This window comes from Blastomyces dermatitidis (assembly GCF_000003525.1).
Source record: "Blastomyces dermatitidis ER-3 genomic scaffold supercont1.2, whole genome shotgun sequence".
Taxonomy (NCBI): domain Eukaryota; kingdom Fungi; phylum Ascomycota; class Eurotiomycetes; order Onygenales; family Ajellomycetaceae; genus Blastomyces; species Blastomyces dermatitidis.
This window is the reverse complement of record NW_025544775.1, coordinates 1,879,753-1,897,883: the sequence shown is the minus strand read 5'-3', so window position 1 is coordinate 1,897,883 and position 18,131 is coordinate 1,879,753. Positions and strand designations below refer to the sequence as shown.

The 18,131-nt window shown below is 39.1% G+C and overlaps 3 protein-coding genes across 4 annotated transcripts; 2 read left to right on the top strand and 1 right to left on the bottom strand.

The window, feature by feature from the left end:
* The first annotated feature begins 539 nt into the window (after positions 1-539).
* Positions 540-2,439, top strand: BDCG_01558 (mRNA cleavage and polyadenylation specificity factor complex subunit). The gene has a single exon (XM_045417072.1). The coding sequence runs from the start codon at positions 1,212-1,214 to the stop codon at positions 1,965-1,967; it is 756 nt and encodes a 251-aa protein (XP_045273989.1). The 5' UTR covers positions 540-1,211; the 3' UTR covers positions 1,968-2,439.
* On the bottom strand, positions 2,099-5,514 carry BDCG_01557 (cyclohexanone monooxygenase). Its single transcript, XM_045417071.1, has 2 exons — positions 2,915-5,514; positions 2,099-2,803 (listed from the first exon to the last, which is right to left on the bottom strand). The coding sequence occupies exons 1-2, from the start codon at positions 4,379-4,381 to the stop codon at positions 2,675-2,677; spliced, it is 1,596 nt and encodes a 531-aa protein (XP_045273988.1). The 5' UTR covers positions 4,382-5,514; the 3' UTR covers positions 2,099-2,674.
* On the top strand, positions 2,523-9,183 carry BDCG_01555. 2 transcript variants are annotated; one of them, XM_045417070.1, is made up of 6 exons: positions 2,551-6,580; positions 6,947-7,053; positions 7,118-7,466; positions 7,528-7,619; positions 7,696-7,809; positions 7,876-9,153. In XM_045417070.1, the coding sequence occupies exons 3-6, from the start codon at positions 7,133-7,135 to the stop codon at positions 8,293-8,295; spliced, it is 960 nt and encodes a 319-aa protein (XP_045279640.1). In that variant the 5' UTR covers positions 2,551-6,580; positions 6,947-7,053; positions 7,118-7,132; the 3' UTR covers positions 8,296-9,153. The 2 variants fall into 2 exon arrangements, with proteins under 2 accessions (XP_045279639.1, XP_045279640.1); XM_045417069.1 differs by having other exon boundaries at positions 2,523-7,053; positions 7,876-9,183.
* Positions 9,184-18,131: the final 8,948 nt, after the last annotated feature.

The window sequence follows — 18,131 nt, the reverse complement described above, 5'->3', positions numbered from 1 at the left end:
TTTACATGTCCCGCGCTGGCAGGATCAGTGTAGGCCGGCTTGCGATTTGATGTAGATACAAGATCGCAGAAGCTTGATATCTGGCCATAAGAGGGTGCAAATGAACACGTACATGTACATGTACATACATGCCGCCATACTAAAATGATATCATTATTGTATTCTGCTATGTTGGAATGCCTGTAGCCTAGCATTCTGAGCGTGTCGGATTCTCTGAGTGAAGGGTGGTATAGGTAGGATCCCCCTCTGTAAACATTGTTCTGGGGATAGGAAAATATCCCAATACGAAGCACCTTGGTCTGATTCTGTTGCGATTGTGCCCTTTTTGTTTGTTCTTTTATTTAAAAGTGGTGGAATGAATCGAGGACCACGCATGAGGGGAAGATCATTCTATCTACCTTAGCCCCCTCTGGTTGATCCTTGAATTGTTGTGCTTTGTTCTCGGGATCGATTTGGTCTGGGCCACAGCCAAGCTGGAAGAGGTTTCCTTGGGATAGCCCAGAGACATATACGGAGTAGTTCCGAAATGCAACTAGATATACCGGCGTGGAGCATCTATCCAGCAGCAATGTATTCTGTAGAGTATAAAAGGTCGCACAAATATCCGGGCCTCTGGAGCCAGCAAATATCCCTATTCCAGTTCTTCCATAGTCCACACGCATAGGACCATTAGAACAACAGATCGTTATTCAACTGTCTATGGGAAATAGCCAGTAGGGATGTTGAGAAATGGGAGTGGTAAACTATCCGATCCACTAGTTAAATACTGTGCGCCGAAGCTTGTTGTGTGGCTTTGGCGCAGCCAGACAAACCGCCGGGCGTGAGAGCAACCAAACAACGTCAACATGCGGCTTCTACCCATGACACGCTGACGATACTTTTCCAAGATCCCTACGGATTACCACTTCTCATATTGCTGCTATTTATTGGCTTGACTGTTTCTCAAGCAGCTTCTCGATTTTCGAACGTCACATCTCCCTACAGCTACCGTCTCGCCCGCTAGGGTCTTCCCTCCAATTGTGCCCTCTCTAGCCGCCTCACATCGATTTTGCAGTTAGTGAGAACGGTACGAGACAGGACGAGACAGCTGCGTCCAGGTTTACTCTGTTACCGGGATTTGCGGTTACTCTGTTACCGGATTTGCCCTCTCTTTACTAAACCACACATATATTTTCCCCGGTCCGGAAGAGAACTTAGTTACCTTTCCCGCCATGTCTGCGGACGTACAAGGAATCGCAGACCGAATCGTCTCGCCAGACGCCCCTCGTGACCCTAACTTCAATTTCTCCTTTAGCCCATTTCTCACAAAAACCTTCGGCTTTGGACTCGCTTCAGACGTACCAGTGTGCAAAGCGTATCGAGAAGGCCACTGCCCCTTAGGCCCAACATGTCCGGACAGACACCCTACCCCGTCCCGACTCTCCTCTGCCACATCCCCCGCGATTGCCCCGTCCTCAACGCATGGCACCCTCGTCTGCAAGCACTTTCTCAAAGGCCTGTGCAAAAAGGGGATCAAGTGCGAGTACCTGCATGAATATAACCTACGGCGAATGCCCGAGTGCCAGAATTTTGCGCGGACCGGGTACTGCCCCAATGGCGATGAATGTCTATACCAACACGTCCCCGAAGACGCTAAGATACCGCCTTGCGAACACTACGAGAGGGGATTCTGCCATCTAGGTCCGCTGTGCGCGAAGAAACATGTGCGTAAAAAGATATGTCGGTTTTATTTGGCCGGGTTTTGCCCAGAGGGACGAGCGTGTCTTGAAGGTGCGCATCCGCGTTGGCCGGAGAATTTGCCAAAGCCGATGGTTAAGGTAGCGAAGACGGAAGCGGATTTGGAGCGGGAGAGGGCGCGGATCAGAGAGGAGCAGGAGAAGGAGGAAGAGAGGGAGAGGGAATGGAGGAGGGAGAATCGTGGTCGGGATGGACGGTTTGGTAGAGGGCGGTATCGGGGGAAGAGATGATTGGATCTCTTTCTCCATGAGGCTTGTTTTCTGCTTTCCTTGTCCTGGACTGGGTGTCTTTTTCATTTGTATGCGCGGGCTTATTTGCTTTTCGTGCTTCCTCATTGGAATGGAGGAGTTTGTCATGGTTTTCTGGGTGTTGACTTTCGGTGCTTTTGCTATTGCAAGATGGGACTATTACAATCACAACATTGTTTACTGCATTTTATATTTGTTGAAAATTTGCGGGAAAATATCCTATATCTACCCTGAAGATACCATGCCTTTACGCGATCTGTACTTTCAATCCGCTATTAACCAGCATTTACAAATACAATTCTATACTCAAAGAGGGACTGTATACCAGGGGACCAATGATTTTCAACTGAATAGTGCATGTCATAAAACCAATAAAATATGTAAATTAATTAATGCTCAGAGCAACAACGATGGGATGGAACGTTTGATAGATTGAAAAAAAAAAATAAAAAAAAAAAAAATAAACTAAACCCTTTCTGGGGAACAAGCCATCGACGCACAGACCAACAACCTTCAGTACACCAGTTCAATTGTTGGCCACAATGCTAAAAATCAAAAGGATTGACTGCAAGAGAAAATTGAGAGAGGACACCATGCTCCTTGCGATGTTCCTCTGTTAGATACACCCAGCTTATTTTCCAGTTGAACCTAGCTCCTGGCAGCTAGGTATAAGAGCGCAAGCACGACTCTCACGCCAACACGAAGCCTTCATAACCTTTCTCAGCGCAGGTTCTACAGGTCTTCATGTACCGCGGAACACCCCCGAGATAGTTCAATGACTCTCGTGGCTTTCCTGGAATGTTGTCTCCCATGTACCACTGGCTTGAGTGTTAGCATACGAGGAATCACCCTGGGCTTTGGGGGAAGAGGTTTGCGCAGAGAAGAGTGGGAAAACAGGAAACGGGCAATATCAACATGGATAAACTTACCGATTTAGCGGTAGGAAGCAAACTAGCATGCGCAAAGTCGTGGACATCCTGTTTCCAAGCTGCTTCCGCCTCGAGTGTTGCATCGATGGTCGAAAGGTTCTTCTCCCGCATATAATTCATGCAGTCGGCAATCCAATTGCCCTGCAGCTCCGCACAAGTCGGGCCGTTGCAGAGCGCAGTGGGCGCCTGGGGACCATAGGTGAAGAACATGTTGGGGAAGCCAGAGACAGACATTCCCAAATAGGTGAGGGAGCCATTAACCCACTTGTCAGTGAGGGAAATACCGGAGGGTCCGCGGATATCGATCTGTTTCATGCCACCCGTGCAGGAATCGAAGCCCGTCGCGAGGATCAGGAGGTCAGCCTCAACCTCTTTCTCTGTGGTTTTAATGCCCTTTGAAGTGACTTCTACAAGAGGATGCGTTTTAATATCTAACACATCGACGTTGTCTTGGTTGAATACGTCGTAATAGTCCTGTTCCAGGGAGACGCGCTTGCATCCAAATGCGTGGGGCTGGATCATGGGTGCAAGAATGTCTCGTTTCCTGGGATCCTTGATACGCTGGCGGGTCTTCTCCCTCCAGAAGTTATAGGCCTCTTCGTTGGATTCTTTGACGAAAAGCATGTCCTGATAGGTTGCGAGCCAGAAGCTAAAGTCGCCTTGCTTCCAGAGCTCTTCATAGAACTCGCGGCGCTTTTCAGGGGAATCATCGAATGTGTTCCTTCCCTTGAAGTCCCACATGAACCCTCCGAAGGTTGTCGGTCGTATTTTGAAAAGGTCTGGATACTGATCTCGGGGTTGTTTCTGTTCTCCGTTGGTGTATTTCTTTTGCGCCATCGGAAGAGCAAGATTTGGGGTTCGTTGCAGTACCGTGACCTCCTTTGCAACCTTTGCGGCTTCCTGGGTGATTTGCACTCCGGTCGAACCGGTTCCCATGATTATTACCTGCTTGCCGGTCATATCCAAACCTTCCTGGGGCCAGAAAGAGGAATGCAGCCATTGGCCCTGGAAAGTATCCAGACCTTTCAGGTCTGGTGTGTATCGTTTCGATGCAAAGCCAGTATTGAGCAAGAGGAACTTGGCCTTAAAAGTTTCAGAGCCTTGAGTTGTAACGTGCCATTTCTTGTCATTATCATTGAAGATGGCGGAAGCGATTGTGGTGTCGAAGAGGCAGTCTTTGCGAAGGTCAAGCTTTTGGTCCACATGTGCAAAGTACTTTCGAAGTTCCGGCCCTCCAGGGAAACGTTCGGACCAAGTCCATTCCTTCCAGATCTCAGGCATCGAAAACTCATAGTGTGGGATATCAGAGTCCACTCTTGCTCCAGGATAGCAATTCCAGTACCAAACACCTCCAAAATCAGACCCGGATTCAACGAGTTTGGTCTGATATCCTTCATTCCTCAACTTCCACAGTTGATACACTCCGCCGAAACCGGCTCCGACAATAAGGGCGTCGAGTTCGGTCATGGTGTTTGGAGATTGTGGTGGCAGATTCTAGGTGATTACAATCTTGAAAATCGACAATCCTTGAAGAAACTGAAAACTGAGGGGAGGATGGCTTTTATAAATTTCGAATCGTCACCAATTTCATCTGTTGGGGTCATGGGAAAGAAACCCCGCAATCCTTGGTCCCGCATGGATGGTCCGCCATAGCGCGCATGATTGGTAGAGAGATTATTTGAAAGTTAGCTGGCCTATACGTTGGTCTTTCGTTCTTCTCCTCTTTTGGGAAACTGTTTTGATTGGACGCTCTTTGAATTTCGGCTCTCAAGTCGGCGGTCGGTTTCAACGGCCCATCCACGCAGGTGAGGGGTAAATTGTGGTCATCTTGGATCGTCTTTGCACCATAAGCTCGATTTTTCATCAAGGATGTGCTAGTCGGCAAGCTCCTACAATTATACGAGCTACCTCCTCGCAGCGGTCCCTTTTGCAAACGCTCATTCTCTCTTGATACCATGAAAATATCATGAATATCGCCCCCCAGGAATGTTCTAGGAACATGCCAGAAATACATGCCCAGGATTATTAAAAGTGGGCGCCTCTCTCCTTCAATGTTGCCTTCCAAAAAGAGAATGAATGAAGTAGAACGGTACACTCACTCCGCACAGGAGCTGCCAGAGCCAATTTAATGCTTGTCTCGGACCTCATTCTTGGCGGGATTAGCACAAAAAATACCACCAGCTTAAGACTGGCCCAAGTTTCAGGGGCGTTCGTAAGGCTCAGGACGTCTGGGACGCTCCCTCCTAGGGGCCAGGGTGCAATGAGCAGTGCGGTTCTTCGGGACCTTGGCCAGTTGATGAGCATTTGAGTCGTCCTCCCCAAGGACGACGGAAACGCAAAGGGGTCCCATGCAATTTCATCAATCTGCCGTCACAAGGGTTCGGAGAGTACCTTGTCATCGTGCGCGGCTTGAGTATTTTTTTGAAGGCGGACGCTAAAAATGGCGGCACGTTGCCGATCACAGCTTCGGATTTAGCTGGCCGTTCGGGCCGCTTTCCCGGTTCCCCAAGGGTCCCGCGTTTACCCAAAATAATCCTAAAATAATCGTCAGCAGCAGTCTACTGGCTCCCGCTTCGCCCTTGGTGGGTCGCGAGACTCCAGCCGGAATGTGACAGGTAACTAACTGCTGATCTGGCCACTAGCTTCGAGTTTCCAAGGCCCTTCAATTTGTCTCGAACCAGCTGGCGGTTTGAAAGTTGGTGACTAAGCTAAATTAGCTCCGAGGCTAGTAACCCCTGGGGGGGCTCGTGAACATGACCGGTCAACAGCGGGATCCGAAATCTCAGTCCTCCTCTGTCCCTAACCCTTTCAAGACCCTGACAAGTTGGCTGATAACAGAACGAGACCTCTCCTTTCTCATTATTCGCCTGTCAGAGCGTAAAAGCAGGTTCAGCCGTTAGGGCAAACGTTCGCTTGCGGTCCATGCTTGGCTAGTGAACTTTCCATATCTCGGAGCCGACAGATGGTTCTTGAAACACGAGACGCTTGTTCATGGCGAAAGGATAAAGGGTCCGAGCGTTGGGTATCACGCCCCGTTCGGTGCTCTCTTCCGGCCCAATCGTCTGAACATGAAAGGTTATTGATTATGTTGGAGCTTGGAGTCATGTCCTGCTCTCTAGAAGCGGGTTCTTGTTCTTGTGAAGAACCAAGGCATGCGCCATGCAATATTTTATGGCAGCGAGACGTTTGGTATGCACGGGTTTAGAAAGAGTCACAACTAAGTTAACGGGGTAAAGAGGCCATCATGCTATTCGCTGGTCAAACCCACAGCCTTCAGGTCCAGCAAATGAACGCCTTAGTACTTTCCCGCAAACCAAATCCCGAAAACGGGGGTCCAGCGCTTCTCTCCTCGATACTGACAGGAAAATAGTTTGATGATCCGCAAGGGCCAGAGAACTTTCCGCTTTTCCCAAACGTGATACGCTGCGCTTGGTTGGGCTTCGCCCAGGTTATAATTTTTTTGGCGGCCGCCTCGGTTCCCGCTTGCCACTACCCTGGGCCGCTAGGTTCTTGGACATCCCCATGCTCTCCTCCGGCTGCAACCTGTATGCGTACTCTTTTCGACAGTTTGATAGAAGGATCTGCGAGGAAAGAAATTCTCCAGTTGACTGGACATCGTCCTTTGATTCTGGAAGCCTAGTCCATAAAGCGATTAGAAAATATCTAGTGAGGAATATAATTTGTTCTGGGGAATGAAATTGCTATTCCGACTCACAGCTCTCTCTGCCTTCTAAGGTTGAACATCCCTGAAAACGGGAGAACATCCAACACAGGACAGACGTTACTGTTCATCGCTCGTTCTATAATAGCCTCAAACAACATATTTTATATATCGCCGTGAATCTCACATTCGCATCTGCCTTCTACATTCTTTTCATTTCTTCACAATCTTTTACGAACCTTTTTTACTCTCTTTTTTGTTAATCATCAAGTTTAAATCACACTTTTTCTGAGATCCCCTAGCCTTGTGAATTTTGCCCATCATGGGAGGCTCCCTGAGCGCCCCGAGTCCGCTAATCGAAACTTGGGCAGAATTTTCCGCAGGCTCTTGTATTATCCTCCTACGTATCTTCACCAGATTGAAGCTGGTTGGCTTCCGTGGCCTCAAGCCCGACGACTATTTGATTATTCCTGCTTGGGTCAGTGATTCTTCGAGCTTTAAAGATGCATTCGAACGGCGGTTCGCTGACGAATCTACAATAGTTCTCCTATGCTGGCATGACAGCAATGGCTCATATTGTAGGGTATGCTGGAGACAATGGTAATATACCCGCAGCGCAGAGAGCCGCAATGTCTGAAGAGGAGAAAGCGCTTCGATCCCTTGGCTCAAAATGTTTCATGACGGGCTGGTACACATACATTGGCCTTATCTGGACATTGAAAATGAACATGCTTTTCTTTTACAAGCGCGTGGTCAATGGTCTTTGGGTTGAAAGGTTCATCCTCCCCGCCCAGCTCATTGTAGGAGCCACGGGCGCATCGATCCTGCTCCTATTAGGATTTACATGCCGCCCTTTCCACAAGCTGTTTCAAGTTTACCCGGACCCTGGTCGTGAGTTACCCATATCCAACACGGAGACGAAACGCATACTGATTAGCATTATATCCTTAAGCACTCTGCACACCTCAAAGTCTAGCCTTCTTAATTCCTATTCTCATAATGAACGTGTTGACCGATATGATGATCATGGCCATTCCCTTACCGGTAATCATCTCCTCTGAGCCATGTGGCCCCCTAATCTATATGCTTTGTTTACTCAATTGTTCCTTGTTGGACTTAGGTTCTCGCCAAAATGCGGGTCTCCCTCGGCCGGAGAATCGGTATTTTTATCCTGTTCGGAGCTACTATCTTTATCATGATTGCTGCCTGCCTTCGTGTTTACTTTGTGATCGCTGTACGTATAATTATGTGTCGTCAAAATGCCGTTTTTCGTCGGGTTCCTAACATGAAAACGTAACAGTTAAAAACCGGACCAACTGCAGCCATCTGGTCATGCAGAGAAGACCTGGTGGCTGTATTCATCGGAAATGCGCCCATCATTCGGCCACTTTTTAGCAGAAAGATATGGCTCGGTGGCTACAAGAATGGTAGTAAACCCTCTGGCTATGAAACCGGGAGCTCCGTTGAACTGTCTGGAAAATTCGCGAGCGATCGATCGAACAAACGGAACAGCCGATCCTTTTACTCGAGGGACATGAAGCCCACCACCGTCGACTCTGACAGCATGGAGAGAATTGTGGACAGCAGCAAGGACGGTGATTTACCTGCCATGGTAATTCAGGTGCGGAAGGACGTGCGAGTTGATGAGGATGTTGAGGACAATACCAGCGTAGGGAAGGTGTGGCAACAAAGTTACCGGGACAATTTCAAGCACCCTTGACTCATCGAGCGCAGAGCACGCTCTGAGACCTATCCTCGGGGTTATTTTTCCTCGATTGGAGCGGGCGTTGACAATACATCATCCGCCGGCTCCACGACGGCTATAAACCATAGCAATCGCACGGCGTTTTCTTCACTGTTTTAGGGGGCATCCATGGATAGATGAGCAGAAGGCCTTCCAATGTTGACATCATTCCCTAAAGAGACTGATAGATCTAAAAAAGCTCGACTGGTGTATATACCTTCCATTTATTTTTTCATGGATTTTTTGTACTTCTACTTCCTTCTATTCGGTCATTGAGCTTTGGCTTCTCAAGAAGGAAAAGAAATATTCATAACACATACATATAGAACAAGTCTGTTGGTTGGGTACCACAAGCGAATTAAGATTACAATCTCTAGAAGCCTTTCCATTCGTCTCTACGATTCAGCTCTGCCGTTGCTTCATTTTCCGCGCTGAGGGACACAAATTCCCCCCATACAGGATACGTGCAACAGCTCATTTGACGAGTGTTGGGAATGTTGTCATATGATGTTCCAGAGGCCGTTTTCAGAGTCTGTTGTGCCTAAACTCACCCGCCTGGGCTAAATCAATCCCTGAGAAAAGGAAATTTCCTTTTTTTGTTCACCCATCTTCAAGCCTCTTTGTTACAAAATCATAAATCACAAAGTGGTGATACACTCCAAGTCTTACTGTGTGAACTTCTGCTGTTTGTAATCTGCAGATCAGGGTGTGTTTGATTGCACATACAAGTCTGTATAATCTTGTTTAAAAGACTCATTTACTCACTCTATTCAATATTATCTGCACAGGAAGATCTTATATTCAGTCTGTCATTCTAATATCTCTTTTTTTTTTCTTATTTACAGAGTATTAATCTTCAAAAGTGTAATTAAACTGAATAGTGAGAAGTTATATTCTTCTTCTTCTTCAATTATAAACTAATAAAGAAAAACTTAAAAACAGTATTAATAGCTGTTTAAACAGACACTATTTCAATTTCTTTTATCTCTTCATCTTCAATCAGCTTTGAATCAAGTCAATTTCTTATTACCGCTTGAGAGTGATTTGAAAGAATATTCAGTCACTGATTAATAATATAGCTGCTTCTAAATACACTTATAAATGTAGCTTCAGTGCTTCACTAATTATTTTCTTATAAAGAATCAGTATACACTCATATTATTATTACACTAACTCAGACATCTTTGAATCACATCTGATAGTATATTTAAAACTAGTGAGAAGTGCAAGCTTCTCAGAGATGTGATAATTCTGTTTATAAAGTAATTTATAGTTATTATACTAGAGTGATTCTACACACACTCTAGAGTAAAAGTATATTAAAGAGTGATGAGTGAAAGAGTATCTGATTGATACTTACTCTGTATATTAAGAGAAAAACTTTATATACAGATGAATATTCTATATACAAATATAAAAGATTGATTTTAAGTAAATGATCTCACACTCAAATCTCTGACAACCTTCTCTTTCATAGTTTCTCATAAATACACAGATGTAGTGATTTTGTAATATTTATTTAATTTGCTGTAAGAGTCGGGTATTTCATAATAATCAGTATTTATGTTGAGAATGAGAAGACGATTCTTCATCTGAACATTTGAATTCAGTACTGTAATTGTTTAACTCTCTCTCTTCAGCTCTCTTCATTCAGCATTCTCTCAGAGCTCATACTGAAATTGCGTGAATGAAATAACAGAGTGACTTCTCATATTTTGTGATTGATCTTATGTCCGGTTTACCAGAGTCAACAGAGATTTCAAGAACTTATAAGTGCTTATTGTCTTCACTAGACTGACCGTGTGACCGTGTCTGAAACCAGGACTAGACTGGCCGCTGAGATCATGAATTTCACATTTGATCTCATTTGATCTGATCTCATACATTTCTTGGCATGAATTCTGCTGAGACTGGCTATCAAAAAAACATGCAAAGTGACTATATATCAGATTTTAAAATGAGATCATGACTTGAAAAAAATGAGAAAGTGATCTCATTTGATTTCATTTAGTCTCATTCTTGATATAAAGTTACTATTTTTAGACATTTTAAAGTTTTTTTTAGACTATTTTTAATTTTTTAAAAAGTAATGCTTTTTGATAACACTTAAATGAGATTTAAAGTCATTTAAAGCAATAAAAATAATTTAAATTGAGAAGTGAAAATCATGATCTCATTTGAAAAATGTAATAAGAGTAGACAGTAAGTCTCACTGAGACAGTATAAGACTACTATCTAATGTTAAAACCATGTAATGAAATCAGTTGAATTGATAATGAGACTATCAAAAAATCTGATTCTAGTCTCAGACATGATCACACAGTCAGTCTAATCAGAATCAGAATTTTTGATAGTCTTATTATCAATTTAACAGATTTCATTACACAGTTCTAACATTAGATAGTAGTTTCATACTGTCTCAGTGAGACTTACTGTCTACTCTTATTACATTTTTCAAATGAGATTATGATTTTCACTTCTTAATTTAAATTATTTTTATTGCTTTAAATGACTTTAAATCTCATTTAAGTATTATTAAAAAGTGTTACTTTTTAAAAAATTAAAAATAGTCTAAAAAAAACCTTAAAATGTCTAAAAATAGTAACTTTATATTAAGAATGAGACTAAATGAGATCAAATGAAACTACTTTCTCATTTTTTTCAAGTCATGATTTCATTTTGAGATCTGATACATAGTCACTTTGTATGTTTATTTAATGATTAGTCTCAGTGAGATTCATATCAAGAAATGTATAAGATCAGATTAAATGAGATCAAATGTGAAATTTATAATCTCAGTGATCAGTCTAGTCTTCACTCTGAAATGAGAACTGTATGCTGTAGAAGGCTTCAAATGATTGTTCTAGTAAGAGAAATATCATTAATTATTTAAGATATAAAGAGCTGAGTTTTGAAAGTACTCTACTACAGCTTGCGAGAGAGTTTCACTTATCTAAATAAATATTTAAGTCATTTTCAGTTTCTTAAATATTTAACTTATGAATCAACTTCACGCAGAGCCTATCACACTCTCTTTATTAATTTTATCATTCATGGCTTTGTATCAACATCAGTCATCTTTAGAAAAGATATTGAACTTCTTGTAACAGTCTTCATTAACTTCTCAATAATATTAAGCAGTAACAACTCTTTTCAGATACCTAATTCAGCATTATAACTTAAAGCAGATTATACAGTCTAGTTATAAATCTACAGCACTTATTCAGATCATATTTGAGCATGTTACTTCTAAAGATGTATTTCTCTTATTCTTTTTCTCACACATCTATGAAAATCTATACTCAGAAGTGTGATTCAAAGGTTACTTAAGTCAGTGTACGATTACAGGCGTACGCCGGCTTCTTATATATTGTAATATTGTACACTAAATTAATTAGCAGCCGCTATGGCCTCTTTACACTCATAAGCTAGTAGTTCAGAAGCGGCCGTGTTATTATCTGACAGTTATATGTTCTTTCAAATCACATTCTCTCTCATCAGATTCAGTCACACTCATATGATCATGTTGTACATTCTAGCTTTATGTGAATTAACTTACTATTAGTGTTTCATAATTATGTGATCTATCTCTGATTCAGCTAGTATTCTGTGTACACTCTTACAAAGAAACTTTCACTATATTATATTACTTCTTCACTAACTTTTCTCATTCTTCAATCATCTTCTTCATCATTGTCATCATTGAATGTCATCATCATCTCATCTCAGATTACTACTTCTTCTTCTGTTCAACACCTTCTATCTGTTTATCTATTACATTGTACATGTTTCTAGTGATGATCTCTCATTCTCATAATAAGTGTTCTTATAGTGCTTATATCAGGCAGTTCATTAGCAGTAAGTGTAACATGTTATGAAACATAATCAGAACTTGTTTATCTTCTAATAATTGCTAGAATATACTATTATGAATGACATATCTTCTTTATCTTCTTATACACTCTCAATCATTTCCTTCTCAGCAGGTTTCTGATCATGTTTTCTGATATAATTTTATATAAATGCAGATGCTGATGTTTGTTTTTATTTACATAGAATCTTCACATGTTGACAGATCTGTATCTGCTGATGATAGTAAACTCAATATTGAATCATTGATTAAGAATCTGAAGAATGTGATAATAAAGAAATTATCTATATTATATATGACTGAGTCTCTTATATTCTCTCTTATCTCTTCTGCTACTTCTTTCTCTGCTACTTCTCTCTCTGTCTCTTTCTCTGCTACTTCTCAATCTTCTACACTTGTCTCTGTGTCTGATTCTCTCACTTCTGCTATCTCTGTTTCTGTGACTCTCACTCTCACTACTTCTGATTTTGCTATCTCTGCTTTCATTATCAGCTCTTCCTGTTTCAAGAAGATGTTGTGTAGACTTAATAAATTATGTTTATTAGCATGTACACTTCTGTCTTTCTTACTGACTTCTAGAACAATTTATTGCATGAAGACTGTATACAATATAACTATCTAAAGCTCAGTCAGAGACACTGATTATTACATTCATTTTAAATATTTATGATGAAGAAATTATTCATTTATATCAGAGAATTATCTCTCTTCTTAACAGTGTTAAGATTATAAGTCTTTTTCTTTTCATCTTTTCTTTCTGATGCTGATTTTTCTATTCTTAGAGAAAATTGTTATGAGTTTTACTGTGCATGAAATCATAATATTCATAGATATCAAGAAACTTTTCATAACTGTTAAATTTAATATTATAAGTATATCTACTTTAATGAATATCTTCAGAATAATTGACCTGTATCAGCCTATTCTTTGATATTTATTGTCTGACTTCATGATGCAGGTGAAGAATATCTGTGTTTTCAGAAATAAGAATACAGATATCATACTCTTTTACACTTACAGGCATGAGACTTATATGTCTTGTCTGAGATATTATTATGAAAATGAGTTATTCACACACTGTATTCTACTTTCTGTATTTCTTCATGTTTCTCTCTCTCTTTCTGAGAAGTCTCATGTGTGTTGTAATTACATATACAACTCTAAGATCAGTGAGTGTTTATTCAGTAACTGTTCTCATCTCTGATTTTACAATTTTTATATACTAATAATAATTCTTAGTTGCTTCAGTGTCAGAGATTATTCTGATCAAAGATAATAACATCACTGAGACTATCTTCTCTTATTCTCAAGCTTCTCTCATTACTTTCTCTTTCTTCTCTGCAGAGAAGGTTGTGCATATATCAGATTATAAGTGTTCAGCTCTGAGTGACTTCTGCTATTATTTATTCAGTTCTGTATTTTCTTCTTCTTCTATTTCTTTCATCTCTACTCTCTCTGTTCTGACTTCTGATTCTGTGAGTTCTGCACTCTTCTTTAATTTCTCTACATGTACACATGCACATTTCTATATTAACATTCCAGTCAATCTTGCAATAAATGACATTAATGTCATATACAGAGCAGTAGAGAAATCAGAGACATGCATAATATTATTACAAGAGCAGCTTGCGGCCCTTGAATTCCTTGCAGACCTTGAGTTTTGAGATTTTCTTTGTTTTTTAATGTTTTTCAGGTGGCATGACATTAGAAATAGATTAAATATGTGATGTATGAAAATGAATGAAATGTGTATAATAACATTTATCTTTTACAGCTGACTCTTATAATTAATGATCAATTCATTATTTCTTTTCTTACACTTTTTCTTTATCTGCTAGTTATCACTCTTATACAATCTCTATATAATACAGTGTTCAGTGACTAGATTCAGCAGCTTTCATCTTTTATAATTCTGTCTTATATATTATACTGTCTCTCTTCACTCACTTAGATTACTACAGTGAACAGCTCATTGAAACTAATCTCATCTGATCTCTGAGTGTTCTCAGAGATTGAGATGACTTGATCTCACATGTCTGTAAATGTTTCAGATAGTTCATTCTCTGTGATCTCTGTGATTGAACTGATGTAAATAGTTGAATTCAACACTGAATTTCTTTTTCTTCTGTGATCTAACTTATGTACAAGTCTGCTACTCTGAGATCACTCTTTACTGTGTTACATCTGCTGTCTACAGCACATTATCATACAATCAGCTACAGTCTCATTACTTATTAAAGTGTGATGTTTATCTAATTTCTTCATTACTTCTCATTCTTTTCTTATAATTATGAAAAGATTGAAATAAGTGAGATTATCTGATTTGTAAGTGTCTATAATTTCTCTTACTTTGCAAGACTTTTTAATTATAAGTCTCTTCTTTTTTAACACTGATAATAGTGCTGCAGATAATCATAATTCACTTGAGTCTTATATCTTTACTTTCATAAGTCATGAATTATTGATTAAGTTGTATAAGATTCATTTCTCTGATTCTTTCAATGTGTACATTCTCAGAGAATGTGATTTAAGTATTTTATATAACTCAAATCATCTAGATTGAAACTTCTCAGAACTCTCATTGTATATAAGAACTCATATTCTTATCTTGAGACTTAATTTCTTAACTAGTGAGTCTTGTATTCTTTTCAATTGAATTGCTCAGTTTAGAAGTAACTCATTAGCTTTTGCATATGCATGGCTGATCTCTTTCAATCTTGATTCTGCATTTATAACTGTTGCATCTGCAACTGCTACTACTGTGTCTGTAACTGCTGTTTTCTCTCTTATCTTTTTCAAAGCATTCTCCGGGATGCGCGGATGTAATTCATACAACAGGTAGAATAATGAACACTTAGAGACTGTATGCTGCTGAATTCATGTGACTAATAGTATCTGACTGAGATATTCATCTCATAATTTTATAGGCTTGCTCACTAGATATTTCATCGGCATGTTACTTAAGATGTTATTCAAGTATTTCATCTTCTCATTCATCTGTGAATAATATAGTGTTATTCTACAATGTCTTATCTGTAACTGACTTATGAAATGTCTCACTACTTCTTCTTGTAAGAATAAGTGCTCGCAGGTGATTATTCGAGTGTTTACAGCTTGGCGTGATATGTACTGTTAACTACTAGAAGTATTTATAATAGAAAGATAAAATGTATAATAGTATTCAAGCTGAGTTATGAATAGTATTTGTGAACTTCAGTCTATATAGTTGTGTGTAGTCAAGAGCCGCTAGCTCTATTGATTATATAAGAGATAGAAATAGAGATAAAGAATCTGTAAGAAGTAAGATTTCTTACATATCTTTCTCTCTCTAAGGCTTCATCTGTAAAGTCTTTCACTGAGTGACTTCATAGAATCAGCTCAGCACTGCAGTGATACTCACTAAAAATTCTTCACATCTATAAAAAAAAAACCTCAGTGAGAAAAAATCTCTTATTATTATAAAGAGAAAAGAGTCTGTCACTCAGTTTCTTATTCTGTGAGATTCTTTATAGTCTACAGATTCTTCTCTAACTACTACACAGATTCATCTCATATCTTTTATATAGAAGAGTTTCAGTTGACTCTCAATCATTTTCATAAAATTCTTATATAATTATTATATAGATTTATCTCACAGATGAATCACTCTCTATAAGATTATTCTTATCAAAGAGAAGTATTTATGAGTTGATCTTTCATTCATTCTTATGAATTATTGTTCTTTGATACTGTAGAATTGTGAGAAATTTTTCATTCTTTTACTAACTCTATAGAATTGTAGAATCAAGATATCTACAGTCTGCAATTACTCTTTATAGTTACATAGAAAGATTCAGATCTATGATTCACAATCACTCTTATTTACTAGAGTGATCTGACTGTTCTGCAGAATTACTCACAGTGTAAACAAATCTCTCTAAAGTAGTATAAATATCTCAGATCTGTCTGTAGAATCTCATCTTCTTTTCTCTTTTTCTGTAACAGCTCTCATTTATTTAAACTGTGAGTATTCTCATTCATTTATAAAGTGTTTTCACTCAGATGATAGAGAGAGAGTGTGTTTCTGATAATATTCATATATTAATTCAAGAACTTCTCAAGAATAAAAAATTTTTTCAATTTCAATATCTTTGTAAATAATGTCTGACTGCTACTGAGCTTCTTATAAGTATTCTTATAACTTCTCTAATCACTTTTTACTAGCTGATAAAGTAGAAGTATCACTGTTTATAACTGTATCTTTATCTCTCTCAGTCTTATCACTGTATCTGATCTTCAGATCAGTGATCAACTCTCTGCCTCTTTCAGATCAGTCTCTGACTTTAAGCAGTGTAGTTCTCTCTTTTACTGTAAGTCTTCTTATAAGTAATTTCTTACAGACTTTAGCTAACAGTTCTTATAAAGCTCTCAGTGTTGTCAGTATCTTCTGCAGTCTCACAGGTCTATAATCACTCTCTTTCTGCTTACATAATCTCTGATCAGATATATGTAAATATGTCTAGATTCTCTATCAATGATTCTTGTACTGCAGTGCATTTCTGTAATCTCATTGTCAATGAGAGATAAGTTCTCAGATACTTATAAAATCTGAGTAATTAAGACAATATAAATGTTATAAATTCATAATAGAAGTTAATCTGAGTAGATAAGTTCTCTCTCTATGTCTTAATTATTTTCAGGCTGAATACTTCAGCATAACTGAAGAAGTAAATACAGCTTTATAAGAGATATCTGATCACATGCATAGACAGTCAGCTCTCAAGACTCTGTTATAACTATATATACTCTGATATTAAGCTTCTCTGAAGTCTGTGCATTTCTAATAGTCTTTATATTAAATGCAATAATTGTCTGTATTATAAGTATAATACTCTCTGCTTCTTTGAAGAGAAAAATTGATAGTTGTGAGAGAATTGAGTGTTATAAGTGTTAAGAGTGTGAGTATAAGTTTTCTTTGTTTTTTCTTTATTAATCTCTAAATTATGTTCACAGCTCTGTTTATTTTCTGTTTTTTAACTTTAATAAGAATATGATTTCTTCTTCTCTTATATACACTACAGACTGTTCATCTCAGTAGAAACTTATCATCTTATAGACTAGAGTTTATAAATAACAGTGTTAATATCTTTATTACAATCAGGTTCTTAGTGAAGATTATATTATTCTGACTTATCAGAATTTATAATATAAAAGTCATATCTCAGCTTCTGCAGATATCTTATCTATCTGTGTGATTCAAAGGTGCTTAAGCCAGCGTACGATTACAGGCGTACGCCGGCTTCTTATATATTGTAATATCGTACACTAATTATAATTAGCGGCCGCTATGACCCCTTTACACTCGTACGCGTACGCTAGTAGTTCGGAAGCAGCCGCGTTATTATTCAACAGTCATACATTCTTTCAAACCACATTCTCTCTCACCAGATTCAGTCATGCTCATATGACCATGTTGTATGCCCTAGCTTCATGCGGATTAGCTCACCACTAGTGTTTCATGATTGTATGATCTATTCCTGATTCAGCTAGTGTTCTGTATACACTCTCACAAAGAAACTTTCACTATATTACATCACTCATTTACTAACTTTTCTCATTCTTCAATCATCTTTCTCATTTCATCATCATTGAATGTCATCATTATTCAAGATTTATCTCTTCTTCTGTTCAACTCTTTCTATCTGTTCATCTATTACATTATACGCGTTTCTGACAATGATCTTCTGTTCTCACAATAAGTATTATTGTAGTGCTCATACCAGGCAGTTTATTAGCAGTAAGTGTAACACATTGTGAAATGTGATCAGAACTTGTTTATCTTCTAATAATCATCAGAATGATGTATTATCATGAATAATAACACATCTTCTTTATCTTCTTATACACTCTTTTCACCTTCTTGTATGTTCTCAACTGTTTCTCTTCTCAGTGAGTTTCTGAT